The 18,579-nt window shown below is 34.6% G+C and overlaps 2 protein-coding genes across 2 annotated transcripts in view; one reads left to right on the top strand and one right to left on the bottom strand.

The window, feature by feature from the left end:
* The window catches only part of LOC120418165 (protein fem-1 homolog CG6966), a 96,087-nt gene that overhangs the window by 39,569 nt on the left and 37,939 nt on the right, over positions 1–18,579 (top strand). The gene's annotated exons all lie outside the window — the stretch shown is intronic.
* LOC120418166 (uncharacterized) lies at positions 11,469–12,290 on the bottom strand. The gene is made up of 2 exons (XM_039580464.2): positions 12,145–12,290; positions 11,469–12,078 (listed from the first exon to the last, which is right to left on the bottom strand). The coding sequence occupies exons 1-2, from the start codon at positions 12,190–12,192 to the stop codon at positions 11,605–11,607; spliced, it is 522 nt and encodes a 173-aa protein (XP_039436398.1). The 5' UTR covers positions 12,193–12,290; the 3' UTR covers positions 11,469–11,604.

Here is an 18,579-nt window from a genome sequence, read left to right as displayed (position 1 = left end):
CGGAAAAAAAGAATCAACAAACATAGTTTACAGAAGGTGTGACACAAGTAGTGTGCTCCAAAGTTCGGTAGACCCTTAGCTCACCGAAAGAAAAAAATAAATAAAAAAAAGCCGTGCTATAAAATCTTTTAAATTGGTTTGTAAAACGATTTTTAAATTAAAAAATAAAAAAGAAGAGAATATAAAAAAATGTCCCGCACGTGTGGATCAATCGGATCGCGCGCTGGACTCACAATCCAGAGGTCACCAGTTCGAATCCCGCGGCGGGCGCTCTAAAATTCTTTGTGTAAATATGGATATTCGGCGCCGTCGCTCCGTGCCATACTTTCATACACTTAGGAGCCCAGGGCGGCGAAGTCCTTTGTAGTTAAAAGGAAGACACTAGTGGTTGGTTCTAGCAATGGTGGCCGACAGCTATAAAGTCAACTTCGTTTCGTATCATGGTGACTTCTTCAAAACTGTAGATTTTGATTAGGACTTTTAAGAAGAACAAAATTATACAGAGAAAAATAAAACAATTGTTTTATTTCACTTTTTATTATTGAAAGGTGAAAAGCTAGTTTTAAGTTTCGGTTTTTAAAAGCTGGATTTTTATTCGATTCAGTCCTTTGAACGAATGTAAACATTGAATGTATCCCCTCAAACCTTATGTCATTGTCGATCGTAGTGAGAGGAATACACCCAATATTTACATTTGTTTATAGACGTTATAAAAAAAAGTCGAGATATGTTTGAGGGGACAAAGAGGGCACAAAATTCGATACTGGACGAAGGTTTTTTTTTTTAATTTTGTTGATGGAAAATATCGAAAACATTGTTGAAATAAATTTTAATTTATTTTTTAAACAGCAATTCCCGAAAAAACAGGATACAAAAAAACAAAATTGCTCAGCTCAGGCTCAAAATGCGACTTGGGCTCTGAATCTCTGGCTTAAATAATTATTCTGGCTAAAATAATTATTTTTCCCGTTTTTTACAGTCATATCTGGGATAAAGTTAATGATCAACTCCTATTTTTTGCTATGTTTCATAAAATTTCTCGAGGAATTCGATAATCATTAAAAATCAACCTTTGATATTATTTTATTTAGTCAGAAAATTTTAATCATGATTGTACTCGTTATACATGATTTTGCCAATGTTTTGATTTTTTTATGGACAGTATTATGTCTACTTAGATCGCACTTAAAATCACCCTATTTCTTAAAATATGGATAGCTTAATTGCTTATTTTTGTACTTAAATTTGCTGTCTTTCATGATTTTCTTCAAATTTCATTTAAAGTTTTTTTTCTGGAGGGGAAAATTGCAGAAAATCGACATTTTAACTTAAAAGCTTATACAAATGGTTGTAAACTATGAAGGACTTTTGGAACTTGGAGAAATATTAAATAAATTCTTTGATATTTCGAAATATTGTAAAAGAGGCATGACTGTAATAAAGCATAAAGCATTTTGTGATACTGTTTGCTTAATTCTTGTGAAAATTACACAGTAAACAATTGTTTAAATTTGGAGGTATAATTTTGGAAGAATGAATATTACATCTTATATGTTGTAATTATTCCTCAATTTTGACTTAAAGTAACATTAAATCAATACATTTGTAAAATTACACATTTTTTATTCTGACGTAAAAGATGTACCTCGACCCAATTGTAATTTTACCCTGATTTTTTTTTACTGTGTAGTTTTGAAAATGATAGTTTTGTTCTTTTTTTTACACTTTTCCCCTTAACTTCAATCAGAGCCGAGGAACAAAATTTTTAAATAAAATTTGAACCAGGCTTATTTAATAAAAATCAAAACTAGATTTTTTTTTTAAAAAAAGCAAGCTTTTTCAAGGAACTTTCACCAAAAACATCAAAAAAAGTTTTAAAATCACAATATTTTTTTGAGGTTGAAAATTTGATAGTTAAATATTCTATCATTTTCGTGCAATTTTTTGTGAAAATGTTATGTGATGAAATTTTGTTTGCTACACATTAAAGAAAAATCTTGGTAATATTTTACGGGGAAGGTGAACATCTTTTATGTCAGAAAAAAATGTGTAATTTTGCCTCTAATAATAAGTAAATTTACAACTTTCGTTTTGTAATGCCACTTTTGAAGTCCCTGGGCTTTGTCATAATGAGTGTCATAGGTTTGATGCTTGTTTGGCAAAGAGTATGATTTGATTCGATGTGGAATTAAAATCGAAGTGTTCAGTATATTGCTGAAGCTTCCATTTTTACACATGGACACCACTTCATGCTGCGAGAACCCACTTTGGCGCAGTCTCAGGGCTTAATCGATGGCCGGTAAGCTGTCATCGAGACAAGGAGGTTCTCCGATAGTGGAAATATCACATTTGTACAATGAACATATGTGATTTTTCCCTATCTTAATGTGGGTGTCAGGTTAGGATGCGGTTTTTTTTTTTAATTTAGTTTTTGTAGAATTTAGGATTTTAACTATAAATATCAACTTTTAATACTTTGCCTTTAGTTATTTAGGGACAAAATTAGTAACAGTGAATTTAGTAATTCTATCAGAATCGGTGATTTTCATTCAAGTAGCATAAAAACCATTATGATTTGTAAAAATTTCCGTAGAGTCTCGATCAATCAATAGTGAAATGATATCGGACTAAGTTCGTTGATCTTTTGATCTAACGGTTGTCTGATTATGATTGTATCGACCATTGTTGCGAATCGAGGATCTACTGGAATTCTGACGATCAAATGGTCGTCTCTATTTCAATTCACGACTTGTAAAATATGAACTGTTATTCATTTTTTTTTTGTTTTTTTTTTTTTAAAAAAAGAAGCCAGACAGGTTTTACAAGAAACGTTTTTTTTTTTGGCTTTTAATTAAAATGTCTGGGATTTGAGATAAGAGTAGCTTTCGGATAGCTTGTTTTAAATCTTGTATTCAATTCAAGTTAGGTAGTTATCCGCAAATGAAAATTTGGACTTATATGAATAATTGAACATTTTGGACTTATGAATTACACACAACTGTGCATTTATTCTAGAGTTAGATCCATACAGCGTGTTTATTTGGTCGAAGTGTACTAATTCATTGGCAGATCTGATTCCAGTTGTAATGTACGACAAGACTACTGACGGACGTGACAGGACGAGGGCCCAGTTTAGAGGTTTCGACATCAACGATGTGCGGCTGGATCACCCCCACAAAAAAAAAAAAAAAAAAAAACTTTCGTTTTGTAATGCCACTTTTGAAGTCTAAATTGATGTACACCCAAAGTTCAGACTCGAGAGAACCGTTCCCTCAAAATTTATTGAGAGCTCAAAGCCAAAATCGAAAGAATAATGCTACCAACTCACACTATCATAACAAATGTGTTAATTCGATAATTGGTTCAATAAATGTCCAACAAGTGTCATACATCGATATCTGACCACTCCTTAATCACCAAGCTGTGTTGGCCGAGGCAGTTAAACCATTGGGTTAGTCTGTCAAAGGTCTTTGGTTCAATTCCCGTAGTCGACACTTTTCTTTTTTTTACGGATGAACTTTTTTTTTGCAAATGAACCTTTGAATGAACCTCGAAAGAATAATTCTCTCGCCCATCTTGAGCTGTGTTCTCTGTGTCCGTGAGTGGTACCACTATAGGGGAGAAAATCGTGACGTCAGGAATGAACTCAAATCACTCAAAGTTCATTTTGTGAGTGACTTTAACAGTTTGGCCTAGTTTGACAGCTACATTGTCCCCTGGTTTTCTGTGGGAGAGCCTGTCAAAATTCCTAGCCTCAAAATTTTGTTGCGAGTTGCTTTTCTCCTCTATTCTGTCGACTCGAGGCCATTATTCTCTCGGACGAGCGGTGCCCAGTTTTGGGTGTAATATTACATCATAAATAAGGTAACATTAAAACTTCCAATTTTACACGTGCCATATTTATACAATTTTTAGTGTAATTTTTCACACAAAATTATAGGTTACATTTTACAAGAAAGAGCAAATATTCCACCATAAAATATTCAGTCTTCCAAATTTGATCTGTTTTTAAACTGCACAGTTGAAAATTGTGTATATTTGGTAGCTGTAATATTGGATGATAATATTCTTAATTAATCTTAATATTCTTTAATTTTGTAATTTTACCTCAATTTAGACTGGAAAAATGACATAACATTAGAAAAACGATAAATTTTCACATTTTAGAGGTGATATTACATTTAGCTTTTATTTTTTCTACTTTTTTAAGTTTGACAAGCTAAGGCTCTCCCTACCTCGTGGTTAGCGCGAAAAACAACAAAACAAAAACCTGGTTGTGTGTACTAGCAGGGGTATATTTGCATCTCACGTTTGTCACGATGCCAACGATCCTGCCGGATAGTTGTGGTAGTGGTGGCAGCAATTCGCTGCAATGAAACCAAAACCAAACAACTCTTAGGGTGTTCAGCAGCTTGCTGTCGTCTAACCAGACAAACATTGTATAATATTAAAGCCCTAGTCTACTGTTTGGCAACAAGACGCCCAGAAGCACTCAGGTCTTTCTATTTTGGTGTTTGTTTTAGGCTATTTTCGGTTACGTGCTTGTTATTTGAACTTTTTTTTTGCATGAGATTTGTTTTCTCTAACTTATGCTTTTTCCCTTTTTTCTCTCCTTTTTCATTCCAGGTGTGTATTACTCATGTGACGTGACTCATCTGACGGTGCAATGTCTACGTCTACATCGGTGCTGGAGCAAATAACAATTAGTCACTCTCATGAAACTAGGAGAAATGCACCGAAGAATTGTTGACACCCTTCTGGAGAAACACCACACTTGGAAGGTTCTTTACAGTTTGTCGCTGTTATGCTCCCTGGGCATAAATTTCAAATTCTAGAAAAGTTTTATAGTTGAGGTTGCAATGCTGAGCTAGAGATCATGACGATGACCATTTGTTGAGGCTTTAAACCTGCTGATGAAGACTGCCAAACAATTATATTTCATGAATCCACAGAAACCCATCCTTCTCGAAGTTTGCTGAGCCAATATTGAACAAGTTGCTTTTGCTCTTTGCCGAGATGTCAGCTCGGAGTTGCTCTGCCACGTGAAAGTTAGCCTTTCGAGAGGCCACCACCAAGACGGAGGCCATCCAGCTCCGAGAACGGTTCGTGTTTGCCCAGTGCGCCTAGCTCTCTGCGAGGCATTAAATATTGAAATTAAGCATAATTACCCACCGAGAGCCTCAACTAATGATCCGTTCTGCGAATCAACTTCAGCAAACCGGTCGCCGTCAAGCTTAACTTGGCGCGTAATTCTAACGAGATATGTACGGTACTCCAAGCAGTCATTAGAACCCCCACTCGTTGGCGAAATCTGCACATTTTTAAGCAACTTTTCAAACTTGTACACAAAGTTTCCACACCCACGCGTGAACCCCCGACTGAATGCGATGAGGTGTTCATCACTAAATTGAAATAAGCCAACTCACTTATCTTTGTTTACACTGAGACTTGTACGGAGTGCCTGCCCCCGAAAGGAGACGTCAAGCCACCCCAAAACTGATTATAGTTTCAAAAAGTCAGCAATGACGTCTAATGAGCGAACCGAAGTTGTTGAGCGTGGTGAACTTGGCATTAAAGGTCACTCGAACCTGAATAATAAGAATTCTCCGTTTTGGCTTTTGAAGCGCTGCTGCTGGTCTTGAAAGGTAACCTTTCGTCAAGTATCTTCGCGGAAAAAAGTAGTACTCGAGGGAAATTAAAAGCTTTTCTTGAATGGGCTAGGAAAGTTTTAATCTGCAACGAGTGGCTAGTTTGCTTTACTTTGATTAACAAGATTGACCTTTAACTTTCACTGCATCACAGAAAATTCGGTTGAAATGGCGTGGAGTTATGAATTTGCAAAAATTTAGTTTTTTTTCCAAAATCGATGAAATTGGCAATTTGTTGGACCTCCCTAATTACGCCATGTTCCGTGTTTTTTTTTTCCTTGGTCACCCTAATAGCTATGCAAAAAATAAAACGAGTCTAATCTTCGGCTAAGGCACCCTCACACCAATTTTGAGCCCGATCTAGAGCGTCCAATTTCCCGGGGTTACAAAATTCCCGGGAAACGGGAAATTTTCAACAAATTTCCCAGGAAATCCCGGGAATTCCCGGGAAATTTGAAATTTAACAAAAAATATTTTTATCCTGTTTCTGATTAATATTTTGCAACAGAATTGTATAGAACAGCAACTTTAATGGTCAAAATGAGTGTGAGGATCAATTAATGGCTTGAAAGCTTGTAAAAAATCATGCAACTTTGAGAAAATATTATAAATTTTCGAATTTTTTATGCTGTCTTTCAAATCGTACCAAATAAAAAAAATTATTAGTTATTTTTGTTGAGAAGTATTTTTTTAATCAAAGTATTTGGACAGTGAAAATGTATGCTCCAGGCTCCACAACAACAAAATTGCTTGTGAATAAATAGATAATCATTGAATTGGCCCTAAAAATCTCATTTCTAGCGCTATTTAACTTGAAACACTGTTTCATGAAATCACAACTCAAAGATTTACAATATTTGAAGCGAGTTTTTGAAATATGGTTGCATTCTTTGGGTAAATTTCATTTCATACGAAGTTGTTTTTAATGATTTTTCATGGTTCCATTTATGGTATGATTTTAGTTATATGGTTATATGGCCTAATAAATTAATTAGATTAAAATAATTTGCATAGTGTAAAAGTGGTTGAAACTAAACGATATATTTTCATATTTAAAATTTATAACTTCAAACAGTTATTTCTCGAAAACTTTTAAACATACTCTTTTCGAACAACCCTTTTTGAAAAATTTAATTATATCAATTCAATTTTCATCCAATTTGGTCAAGGTAAACAAAAATGGTGAATATCTTATTTTCAAATGAAATAACAAAAAAAAATCGTTAAAATAGGTTGTCGAAAATAAAAAAAAGGTAATATTCATTCCATAATAGCGTAATTTGTATTACCCAACATATAAGCAATAAATATTCCTAGTTGTGAATGCTTCAGACATAAATTTTATCTGAATTAAACCTTGACATGAAATTTACAGGCAAGCTGATTAGTTCAATATGAACAGTAGATTGAAATGAATCAAATCAAATCAGGTTCTCTAATTATTATTTTTGTATGACTTCAAAACATTGGTGCCAAAAGGTATGAAAATGTATACTTCCGCTTGTATTTCTGGAATTCCCGGGAAATTTACAAATTTCCCGGGAAACGCGAAATATTTTTTTCCGGGAAATCCCGGGAATTCCCGGGAAATTATTGCCCAGGACGGGAAATTGGACGCTCTAGCCCGATCGGATTTTTTTCTAATCATGCTATTTTCGAGGGAATTGCTGTATTCAGCTATTAAAAAATTCTCTAAAATCCAGAAATGGATTTCATTTGTACCTTTTGATTTTGTTGAAACTTTTTGGGTCGCATATCTATGACAAAAAAAAAAGTATTTTGCATAATTTGTTGGGTCGTGCAAGTCTTTATATCAAAAATTTGAAATTTTCAAATCAATCTAACAACTAAAACTTTATGTTTTACCCTTTTGAAATTTGAGGTTTGCTCTTGAAATTTAGATAAAGAAATTATTCGAATTTTTTTTACAATGATTCCATTTTAAACATTGAATATGAATATCGAACATAAATAAAATATTAGAAAAATATAAAGAAATATTAGCTTTCCCAGTAACTATTGTTCCGATATAAAAGTCCACAAATGAAATTTTATAAAATTTTCTCAAATATATTTTTTTGAAATAGACTCACATTGGCGCTACAATGTTCCTAATCCGGAATATTCCTGAATCTGAAATTTAATATTTTCCATCATTAGGCTTAATTCCTAATTTGAGCTTATCTAACATTTGTTTATAAACAAATATTAAAATGTATGAGAAAATTAAATTAAAAAAAAATATAGTTTTAGAGATTTTAGTTACTAAATAATTCTGGAAATTCTTTAAAAAACTTATCTAAACTTAATTTTGCAAACTTTCAATTTAACTAAATGTCAATATATTACCATAGAATTGCTAAATAAACATTTTAGAGTGGGTATAACACCGTTTGGGGGTCTTTGTATCGCTAGAATAGATTTTTCATTGGAATTTCGTACCAACCCGGAATTACGTAGTCGGAAAATCCGCCGGCATCCGAACCGGTCCACAATTCACAAGTCAACCTATGTGGAACCGGAAAGGGCATAAAATTTCCGTAAAAACGTTGTTATGGTTTCGTTTGAGTAACCTGCCAAAAATGTATGGAATTTTGTAACTTTTGATCTCATGGATCAAACTTACTTTTTGCTCAGGTATTTAAAAACGTGGGTTTTATAGAAAACCTAGATGTATAGGGATCAAAAAATCGGAAATTTTATGCCCTTTCCGATGCCACATAGGTTGACTTGTGAATCGTGGACCGGTTCGGATGCCGGCGGATTTTCCGACGATGTAATTCCGGGTTGGTACGAAATTCCAACGAAAAATCTATTCTATCGATACAAAGACCCCCAAAACGGTGTTATACCCACTCCAAAATGTTTATTTAGCAATTCTATGGTAATATATTGACATTTAGTTAAATTGAAAGTTTGCAAAATTAAGTTTAGATAAGTTTTATATAGAATTTCCAGAGTTATATAAACTTTTATACTAAGTAGTTAGTAAACTTTATATTCAATCCAAATTATTTTTTTAATCAGCCTAGGATGCCTATTTGGAGTTGGGAGACTGGATTTATGGTGATTTGTCAACAAATAACATTATTTATGTTAGTTTTTCGAAAGGTGTACAAACTTTTTTTGCACCTTTTTTTATTTCAGTAATAGTTTTTGTTATATAACTTTTATATAAATCATCTTTTCATGAGCTTTTTGTAGCAAAATGTTCGGCATGAGTTTCTGAACAAAACGTAGTACTAGGTTTCTGTCAAACTTTAAATTGTTTACATGTTTCATCACAAATTGTGCATAGTGCCCAAGGGGTGTAAATACTTTTTTTACATACTGTATAGTAGATCTTCATTACACAAGATTTAAATATCTAATATGTAGTACAAATTTACACTGAATTTCATGTTGCTTGATAACCTTATTTCACAATTATTAAAACAAACTTTTTCTGTTAAAAATTGGTTAAAATTTTAGAATTCGCACTAAAAATCCAAGTGTTGTAAAAATTTATACAAAATATCTTGACTTTTAATTTTACGCAAATTGCAAACTTTTCAAATTGGAGTGCATTACTAAAAAACTGTGAAAATCTACACAACAAAAAACCACATTTTTATAACATAAAAGAGGTAATATTACAATGATTTTTTTTACTTTTTAAGAACTCTAATCTAGTGAAAAGCTTATCAAAAATCGCTCCAATTGAAACTCATTTTAAAGATGATTCAAATATTATTAATTTAGAAAAACAAAACAACCAAACAACCTTACTGTAGTTCAAAATCGTATCATTTATTAGTTATCAAAATTGCAAATTGAATTATTATTTTTTAAATATGGGCGTTTTAAAAAATGGTATCCAGTAAAAAAAAAATTTACACCTAAAATATAAATGTAGTTCCAATCTTTGCAAATTTCGCGTCAGTTAATTCACGATATTGTGTAATTGTTGGTGCTATTATAAACACTGCATTATAAAGGATATTTTTTTTTCTAGTCAGATATGTAAGCCTGTGAAGATTTTGTTTGACTGAGTTCATTCTTATAATAGGGGGAGAGGGGGTAATATGCACCCCCTAAGGGAAAATTGTGATTTCTCAACCATAACATCAATTCTGTGGAAGAATTTTGTTAGATGTTCTAAAACAACTATTATTCTTTGTCACCCATGTGTAAAAAGTCTTGAAAAGCCCTCAAAGTTGTTTAAAAATGCATATTTCTAAAAATATTTTTGATTCATTCCAAACAATCATGCAGGGCAATATGCACCAAAACCTTGGGGCAAAATGCACTACAACAACGAGGCAAAATGCACCACAAAAATGGGGCAAAATGCACCGGGTAAAAGCAGTTTTCACTAGTCACCACTAGATGACACCGCTGTTTTTACAAAGGAGCATCACAGCGGTGCATTTTGCCCCGACCACGCTTATTACATAAAATTCAATTAAAAATACATTTTTAATGTTTTTGGACTCATCTATCTATAGAATAATGAAGATTGTGGTAAAAACAATATAAACAAACACTTACAATATCAACAAATGCTTTTTATATTGTCCAAAAATCATATTGGAAGTTAAATAAAAATTAAATCAAAACACAACATTTTTAAGTTTTGCAAATAACTTTGGCTGTTTTTATCCAACCATGCTCAAACTTTTCCAGCATAGTTTTACAATGTTAACCTTCCAATTTCTATGATTTTTCCCCCGGAAAATTCTTCCTAATATCGAGAAATGCTGGGGGTGCATTTTGCCCCGGGGGTGCATATTACCCCCTCTCCCCCTAAGTGTTTATTTCAATGAGCTTTCATCTGGAATCGGTGATAAAATCAACTTATTTTGATAATAATTATGATAACAATATGTTTTATGTCAAAATTTTAAAAATCTGGCCAAGTATCAATTAAAAATCTGAAAAATCTGGCAGACGAAAATCAAAAAAATCTGAATGATGAAGGGGAAAAGGAAATGATAAAATTCAACAATTTGTAAAATGTTGGTGATTTAACTGATTTTATTGCCTTAAAACATTTTCTTGGAGAAAATACATTGTATTTTTCTTATTTTCAATAAAATTTGTTCATTTTAATCAAAAGTTGTTCAAATGGGCATACATTTTAAAATCTGGCAAAATCTGTAAATATCTGACACAGAGAAGGATGAATCTTTATTCTGGCTGACACTTGAAAAATCTTGCATTCCCAGATTTTTATGGCCACCTGTCAACCCTGCCTGGGACAAAATAAAAATATGTTCATGTATTGCTGATTTATTCTGAATGTAATTCCTTAAAAACATCTTGTAACTATAGTTTAGCAGCCTATAATTAAAAAAATATTTTTATTTCATTGTTTTCAACTAAATGATGAAACTTTTCTGTTAAAGCACTCATGTTTGCCATGACTTAACTATCGTTCAATACCAATCACAGTCTAATTCCACCGAAACTTTCCTCTCAAACAGGAAGAATCGCGTTCTATCGAACATTACCCCCATCAAAAACACACTTGCACTTCACCACCACCACGGAAACTCTCACTCAACGCCCTATCCCAAAACACAGCGAGCAGGAAAAACACAGCATCACTCGCGCCTTCTAAAATTAACCCAGTGACAGTGAATTTGAATGCGATATATCTGTGTGTGTGTTTGTCACTCGGATGAAAGCATCTGTTGTGGCTTTAAAAATACAAACTGAACACACCACATCAAAAATTTGTCTAATGTCCTTTGGGGACCGGCGATCTTGTTTGGCTGGTCCGAAAATAGCCCGCGCCACGCCAAAAATGAACTCGGGTGAAAATAAAACCGGTAAACCTCGGTGGTTTGACACTTTATAATTTAAAAATCATATTTTTGACTCATTTTACTAACACTTTCAAACATAAACCGGATGATTGGATTGTTAAACCACGTTGTCAAACTAGAAGGGTTTCACTGAACGAGGAAATGCCTTAGTTGGTCCGGTTGAAGACCCCGTCGAAAAAGTTCTTGATGTGGTCGAACAAATTTGGAGGCACCCCCTGCGGTGGCTCCGGAACACCACCTGCTCCAACGTACGGAACTCCGTCGACCACGTTGATCGTAATGTTGGAAATGTTCCGTGACGGAAGTCTGATCACGTGATTCCCGATCTGGATGTAGGACTCGTTACTAGGTAGAATGAAGTCCACTTCCGGCTGTTGCTGGGCGGATCTTCTCCGGCGACCAGCGTTTATGGTCAACCCATCAATGACGGTTCCCATGTCGTCCAGTCCGGCGGTAGTGTTGGTCCGGTCTCCGATCGCTATGGACACGTTCGACGGAGTTCGTGCCGTTGCGGTGCTGGTTGACGTAGTGCCACTACTGGTACTGCTTGTGGTACTCGGGTTGAGCCAGCTGCTCCACGGAAGAAGCCAGAAAATTGGCGATCCCAGAGTGGTTGAGATCTGTGAAGTTTGAGATAGTGAGATTCCATTGAAACAACTTAAAAAACAAAAGCATTTGAATCTTACCAACGCCGAAACGATAACAATGATAAGATACGTCTGAACTCGAGTCATCTTGCTGGAATAGTAACTGATCAACAACTAGAACAAGATCATTTTATAGTTGTTCTACAATGCACTTGATCTGCATTGCAAGGCTCCAAACATTTGAACAACTGGCATCTACCTAATGAAATTCTAATCCACAACTACCTCAACCTTTCGTTTTGCCAATTTCAATTTCTAATTCATCAGCAAAAACAATCGCTTTAACATGTCAAGTCCACTGAAGCTTCTGCAGCTGTCACTTCAAAGGAGACCACCCAGCAAAATTCAACAGGGCGGCTAACACACGTGTTCAAGAGCTCAAAATCTCTCGTACCATCTAACCAACCGACCAAGGGGCTTTATAGGCTATGACATAATTTCATTGCCGGGCACAAGTCTCTTTACTCCGCAGCTAATGAATTTATTAAACGGGTGTGTTTCATGTGAGTGAGAGGTTAGACTGGTTCATAATTTTAAGTCTATTCGTCAATTGGTTACAATAGCCTTAATTTTCATTCATCTCCAAAAGGTCAATAGAAAAAGCTTGTAAATAGCTAAACGGTTAAAGGAAGACAAAATTAAGGTAAATTTAATTAAATAGAACATCATTAGACCAAATATCAAAACCAATTTTATGAAATTTTAGGTAATATTACTCCCTGAAATATGCAAACCATTTGTATGGGAAAGCTATTAGACCGAAATGTCAAGGTCATATATCCAGAGTTTTTTTTGAAAAGGACCAATAAACCATTGTCTTTCATATGTTTATAGGACCTAATAAAAAAAACTCTAGATATGGGTTTATACTACAGTGAAACCTCTTTTTACGCGTAATTTGTCGATTTCTCTGGAACGACGCAACATGTTTGCAATGTTTTAAAAGCAATTTGTAGGTTTTGTTCAGATCTACAAAACGCTCTTTAAAGTTTGCAAAAATATGCAAAAATACGCTCTTTGAAGTTTGCAAAAATATTGTATGGTCTTAAACCAAAACAAAAAGCGTAACGCCACCGCGTAAAAAGAGGTTTCTCTGTATAAATGTTTCATCTGTCTGATGGCCGAGCGGGCTAAGGCGCCAGTCATTAGGTGTATTTTTCACAAAGGTGATGTGCATGCTTTTGCATGCGATTTAACCATCGAATTTTTTGCTGTCTACTTCTTCTAAGTATTTTTGTTTGTGATAATAATCCATTCCTTAAAAACTGGTAGAAATATTTCAATGAAGCCAATACAATTTGTTTAAAACGTTTAGGTTCACGGAAAAAACATTCTGATTCATTTTATGACTAAAAATTGAATTCCCAAATAACCTATTTTTTAACATTCGTTTTTTTATGTTTAACGAGATTTAAAAAGGCATTTTTCAAGCTTCCCTGCACCGTGCGGTACACGCGGTTCGCTTGTACCTCGGGTTTGCTTTGCGCCTGCTTTGTTCGGTTTACACCCGTACCCGACTCACACGAACCGAGGGTATTTTGGTTCATCGTACCAGCGCACCACGACACTCTCGGTTCGCCGCGTCGGTTTTGTGTCTGGCACTCACCCATGGCATGAACCCGGTTATGAGCCAAGGTGCTTCACTCGTTACGAGCCGAGGTACGTGTCGTGGTACGCGCTGGCGGTACAAAACGGGTTCAATACCACGACACGTACCACGGCACGCTGGGTTCATGCCAAGGGTGAGTGCCAGACACAAAACCGATGGGGCGAGCCGAGAGTGTCGTGGTGCGCTGGTACGATGTACCAAGATACCAATACATAAATGGGTTCAGGCACGTACCGAAGCTAGAAAACCAAACCCGCGGTGTGCGTTGGCACTGGCGCATGGGAAGCTTGGCATTTTTCAACTATAGAGCATGATGGTGCGAAATCTGGTATGGAAGAAAATTTTCCGATCTTTTCGAAAAAAAATATTTTGAGTGATTTTATAAGTCAAGAATAACAATTTAAAAGGGCTAAACATTGAATATTACGCCCATTTAAAATACTAGTCTTGATTTAATTTTTTTTTAAATTTTTTTTCGAAGAGATCGCAAATCTCACGAATGTTTCATATTTTAACATTGAAAATCGGACCATTAGTTGCTGAGATATCGACAATAGAAAATGGTGAGTTGTTTGGGTGAGACTTAAAAAACTTCAATTTTCGTGTTTCTTTTTCTTAAAGCGGCTGTATCTCAGCAACCCGAGGTCCAATCTTCAATGTCTCTTAGACAATTTTACAGCAAATTTTCTTAACTTTTCAAAAAAAAAAAAAATATTTTCAGGGATGGTCACTAGGGTGCCCAGAAAAAATGACCCCCTGCTCCACAAGCGAAAAACGGTTTTTTGGGTTATTTTAAGCATCTGTGTAATTTGGAAATTGGATGAGATTAACCCATTGATACCCGAGCCTAAAGTTGGTGAAAAAAATGTTTTTCATACAAAAATGACTTTTTTAAATAGCTAATAACTTTTTAGGATCGAGTTTTACAGCTTTGGTATGTTCTACAAAGTTGTAGAGCATTAAATTTCCAATAAGAATCTCACTTTTGAGAATTTTTGGATGGAAGTAGCGCACCGTGCAGACCAAACCGTAAGAAACTTGAGTTTTCCATACATTTTTTCGATTTTTCCCATACAAACTTCACCTCCGAGTATCAATGGGTAAATGATGACCGATTTTGCTCATATTTGGCCCAGAGTCCTAAAATAGGTCAAGGAACAATATTCAGCTTGTGGAGCGAGGTTTTGAAAAAAAGTCCCATATTCTGGGCACCCTAATGGTCACTCATGGTCACTATTTTTAAAAATCGAAAAACTGCAAATATTTTGCTAAAATCAAACTTTCGGTGGCTATATCTAGAAAACAGGGCTCTTTATCAAAAAATCTGTAAAGTACTTTTCGATTGCGAATTCAATTTTGCATTAAAAATAACGTCAAATTTGTTTCAGGATGAAATTTCGTTTTTTTTTTTCCAAAAATCAATATTTTTTCAAAAATTCATAGCTCGGCGGCAGATTTTTTGACCATGTTTCTCTATGGCTCAAAAGTTGCGGGTTTTTGTCCCCTGAAACATATAAAAAAATCTCGAAAATCAAAATATACATATTTTGGGAAATTGATTTTTTGTGAAAAAAAGTTGATTAAAAAATCTGAATTTTTTTTCCGTGTACCTTTTTTTCTCAATAGTCCTCAACAATACCTACAACTTTGCCGAAGACACCAAATTGATCAGAAAATTCACTCAAAAGTTACAGCTGTTTGAATATTTACATACCATTTTTGTATGGACAGCAGCCAAAATTGTATGGAGACTTATATGGGTGAATCAATGACACAAAATAGCTTATTTGGTCATAGGGAAGGCCCCCACAAAGTTTGAGCCAAATCAAAAAATACAAATAAAATCCATTTCCGGTTCCGGGTTCCGGTCCGGCCATTGCTCAATACTATAATTTTCACAAAATATTGTTTTTTTTTTCAAAAATACTAAAATTTTCATAATTTGCAATATGGGTATCAAACGAAGCAATATTTGTTATGCATTTTCACATTATGAGTTTTTTTGAAAATACTCAAATTTCCACAAAAAAACATATTTTTTCGAAAGTACTCTAATTTTCATGATTTGCGGTATGGGTATCAAACGAAGCGAAATTTGATGTTCATTTTCAGTTTATTAGAGCATTTTGATGAAACAATCAATTTTTCACAAAATACAAACTGTACTGTACTCTATTTTTCGAAAATACTCAAGTTTTCTTAATTTGAAAAGGAAGTGGAATTTCGAATGCATTTTCACCTTATTTTTTTGTTTATCAATAAAATGTTCACAAAATATCTTTTTGAAAATACTCGAATTTCTATGATTTGTAATATGTATGGGTATCAAACAAAGCAAAACATTATATGTAGCATATGTATAATGTATGTTATTAATGTATGTTTGAAGCATGCAAAATGTTGCTTCATTTGATACTCATTTTGAAAATTTGCGTATTTTTGAAAATATACGGTATTTTGTGAAAAATTTTGTAATTGAAAAAAAAATTAATAAGGTGAAAAAGCATACAAAACTTCACTTCGTTTGATACCCATATTGCAAATTTAGATAATTTTTGAATTTCGAAGAAAATACGGTATTTTGTGAACATTTTAGTATTTGTCAAAAAAAAACCATTAATATGGTGAAAAAGCATACACAATTTTACTTCGTTTGATACCAATATTGCAAATTATGAAAATTTGTGCAGTGTCGAAAAATACGGTATTTTATGAACAATTTTGAGTATTTATACTTTGAAACTTACTACAGTCCAGACTCGATTATCCGAAGGCCTTGAAAAAATGTCACTTCGGATAATCGAAACTTCGGATAATCGAATCACGAGAAAAGTTTTTTTTTTGTCTTATTTTTGATTGTTGAGCTTTAGTATGTATGACCCCTAAACTACTTTAAAGTAATTCAGAATTTTTAAATCCAACATGGTGGCCAAAACGTGGCCAACCATTTAAATTTGATTAAAATCAAGTCACAGAAATCGAATTTGAATTTGGAAGTAAAAAAAATACGAAACAAATTGGCAAATTGTAGATTTTGTTCAGATCTACAAAATGCTTTTTGCATCTTGTAAAAATATTGCATAGTTTAAAAGAAATTGACAAAATAAAAATCGTAACGCCACCGTGTAAAAAGAGGCTTCTCTGTAATTAGGTAATGTTGAAAATCGGACGATTATTTTCTAAGATACAGCCTCACAAAGAAATAAAATCGATGAAAATGAGTTCAGAAAAAATCAAACATTTCTTTTTTTTCACTTTTTTCACTAGGCTTCATCCATAAAGTATGACACGCTAAAATCATGCAAAATTTTTCCTTTACTTATAACATTCAATGTCATACTTGCTCAACTTTGATTACTGTTAAATAATTTGCAAAAATCTACTCAGATGGATCATTTTGATGTTGAACATAAATTTTCATTGAAAATTTCGTGTTTTTGTAACTTAGTTTGGTTACTTTTAAGAGTGCATCAATGTTCTCAAAAGTTTTAGAGCAACCAATTAAAAAAATGTGTGTGTTTGTGACGTCATGAGTTATCGTGATTACAAAAAATAATGCTGATCAATACCGGCGCCGACTACGACCGATAGTAGGGTCGCGAGGATATCGAGAAAATTCTAAGACGACCTTGAATGCACTCCTTCCGCTGATAGACATCCAGACTATCTATACCTCAACTACTTTTATTAATATCTTGAACCAGCCTAACCGAGTGCGTTTGTTTGTTGTGAAGTGGATTTAATAACAAACCATCAAAGACTGTTGCTATTATGTTTTAAAACTAGAGCTCTCGGGGCAGGACCCCAACCACCCCTCCTTCCCTGCTACGTCGTGGTGTCAGCAATTGGTGAAGAGTGCAGTGGAGCATGGGAACCGTACCACCACCACCATCAAACGAACGAGCAAACTGCATTCAATTATGTGAGATCACCACCGCCGCTGTTGGTAGTCACTGGGTAAGAGCCGGGTCGTAATAGGGGCCAATCGAAACCGCGGCAATGCCACACATACTGATTGTTGGGCTGGATTGCCGGGGCTATGCAATTGTGTTGAAAATCTCTATTGAGATTATTGCTGATATATGGTACTGTTCGGGATGAATTGAATCTTTGACCATACATCAATTTGAAGATTTTGTTTCGACTATTGTTATGCAGTTCATGATGAACCAAAGTATGTTAAGGCGAAACACAACATATTTTGAGCTAGAACTCGAGCTTCGAGCTAAAGATCAGCGAAAGTTGAAAGCTCAAACTGCTTCACAAACCAATTCTCATCAATTTCCCACAATCAGCTAACCTAATTCCTCCTCTGCGCCTGCCCATGTTTAAACTGCCGTCCATGCTGCTAATGTTTAGTCGTCATTTTACGAGCTGTTAACTCTGCCAATTGCAACATACTTTACCGAATCGCGTGCAACAAGCAGAAGCAACGTCGGCGCTGTACATGTAGTAACTGGAGGACCATCAGCAGTGCAGACCAAAAAAAACATATAACATTTCAATCAGTTTAGAGCCACGCCGCCACTTTGCGGTAAGTCGCGTGTGGAAATGTTTATGGTTTTGGTTCAGCGCTGGAAGGTGACCACAGAATTGTACCATAATTCTTTTTTGCGACAGGCTTTTTTAGCTGAATCGTTTTGTAGCAAAGGTAGGAAAGTTGATCTGAATTAAAATTAAAAACAAAAAAACATTTAAAAAGTTTATCTAAAAAGATAACCAGGATTCTTCTGAAGCCTACCTCTACGTATAGGAGGGGCCAGACAATGTCCAATGACCTCGGGATTGGGCCGCCAGTTTCTCTGCCATACTGAAATGGGTCGTTTGAAGCAGCGCAAAGGCTATCACCACCAAATATCCAGGAC

The sequence above is a fragment of the Culex pipiens genome, chromosome 3, assembly GCF_016801865.2.
Source record: "Culex pipiens pallens isolate TS chromosome 3, TS_CPP_V2, whole genome shotgun sequence".
Taxonomy (NCBI): domain Eukaryota; kingdom Metazoa; phylum Arthropoda; class Insecta; order Diptera; family Culicidae; genus Culex; species Culex pipiens.
The sequence above is the reverse complement of the archived record's forward strand: the minus strand, read 5'-3'. Positions and strand labels throughout refer to the sequence as shown.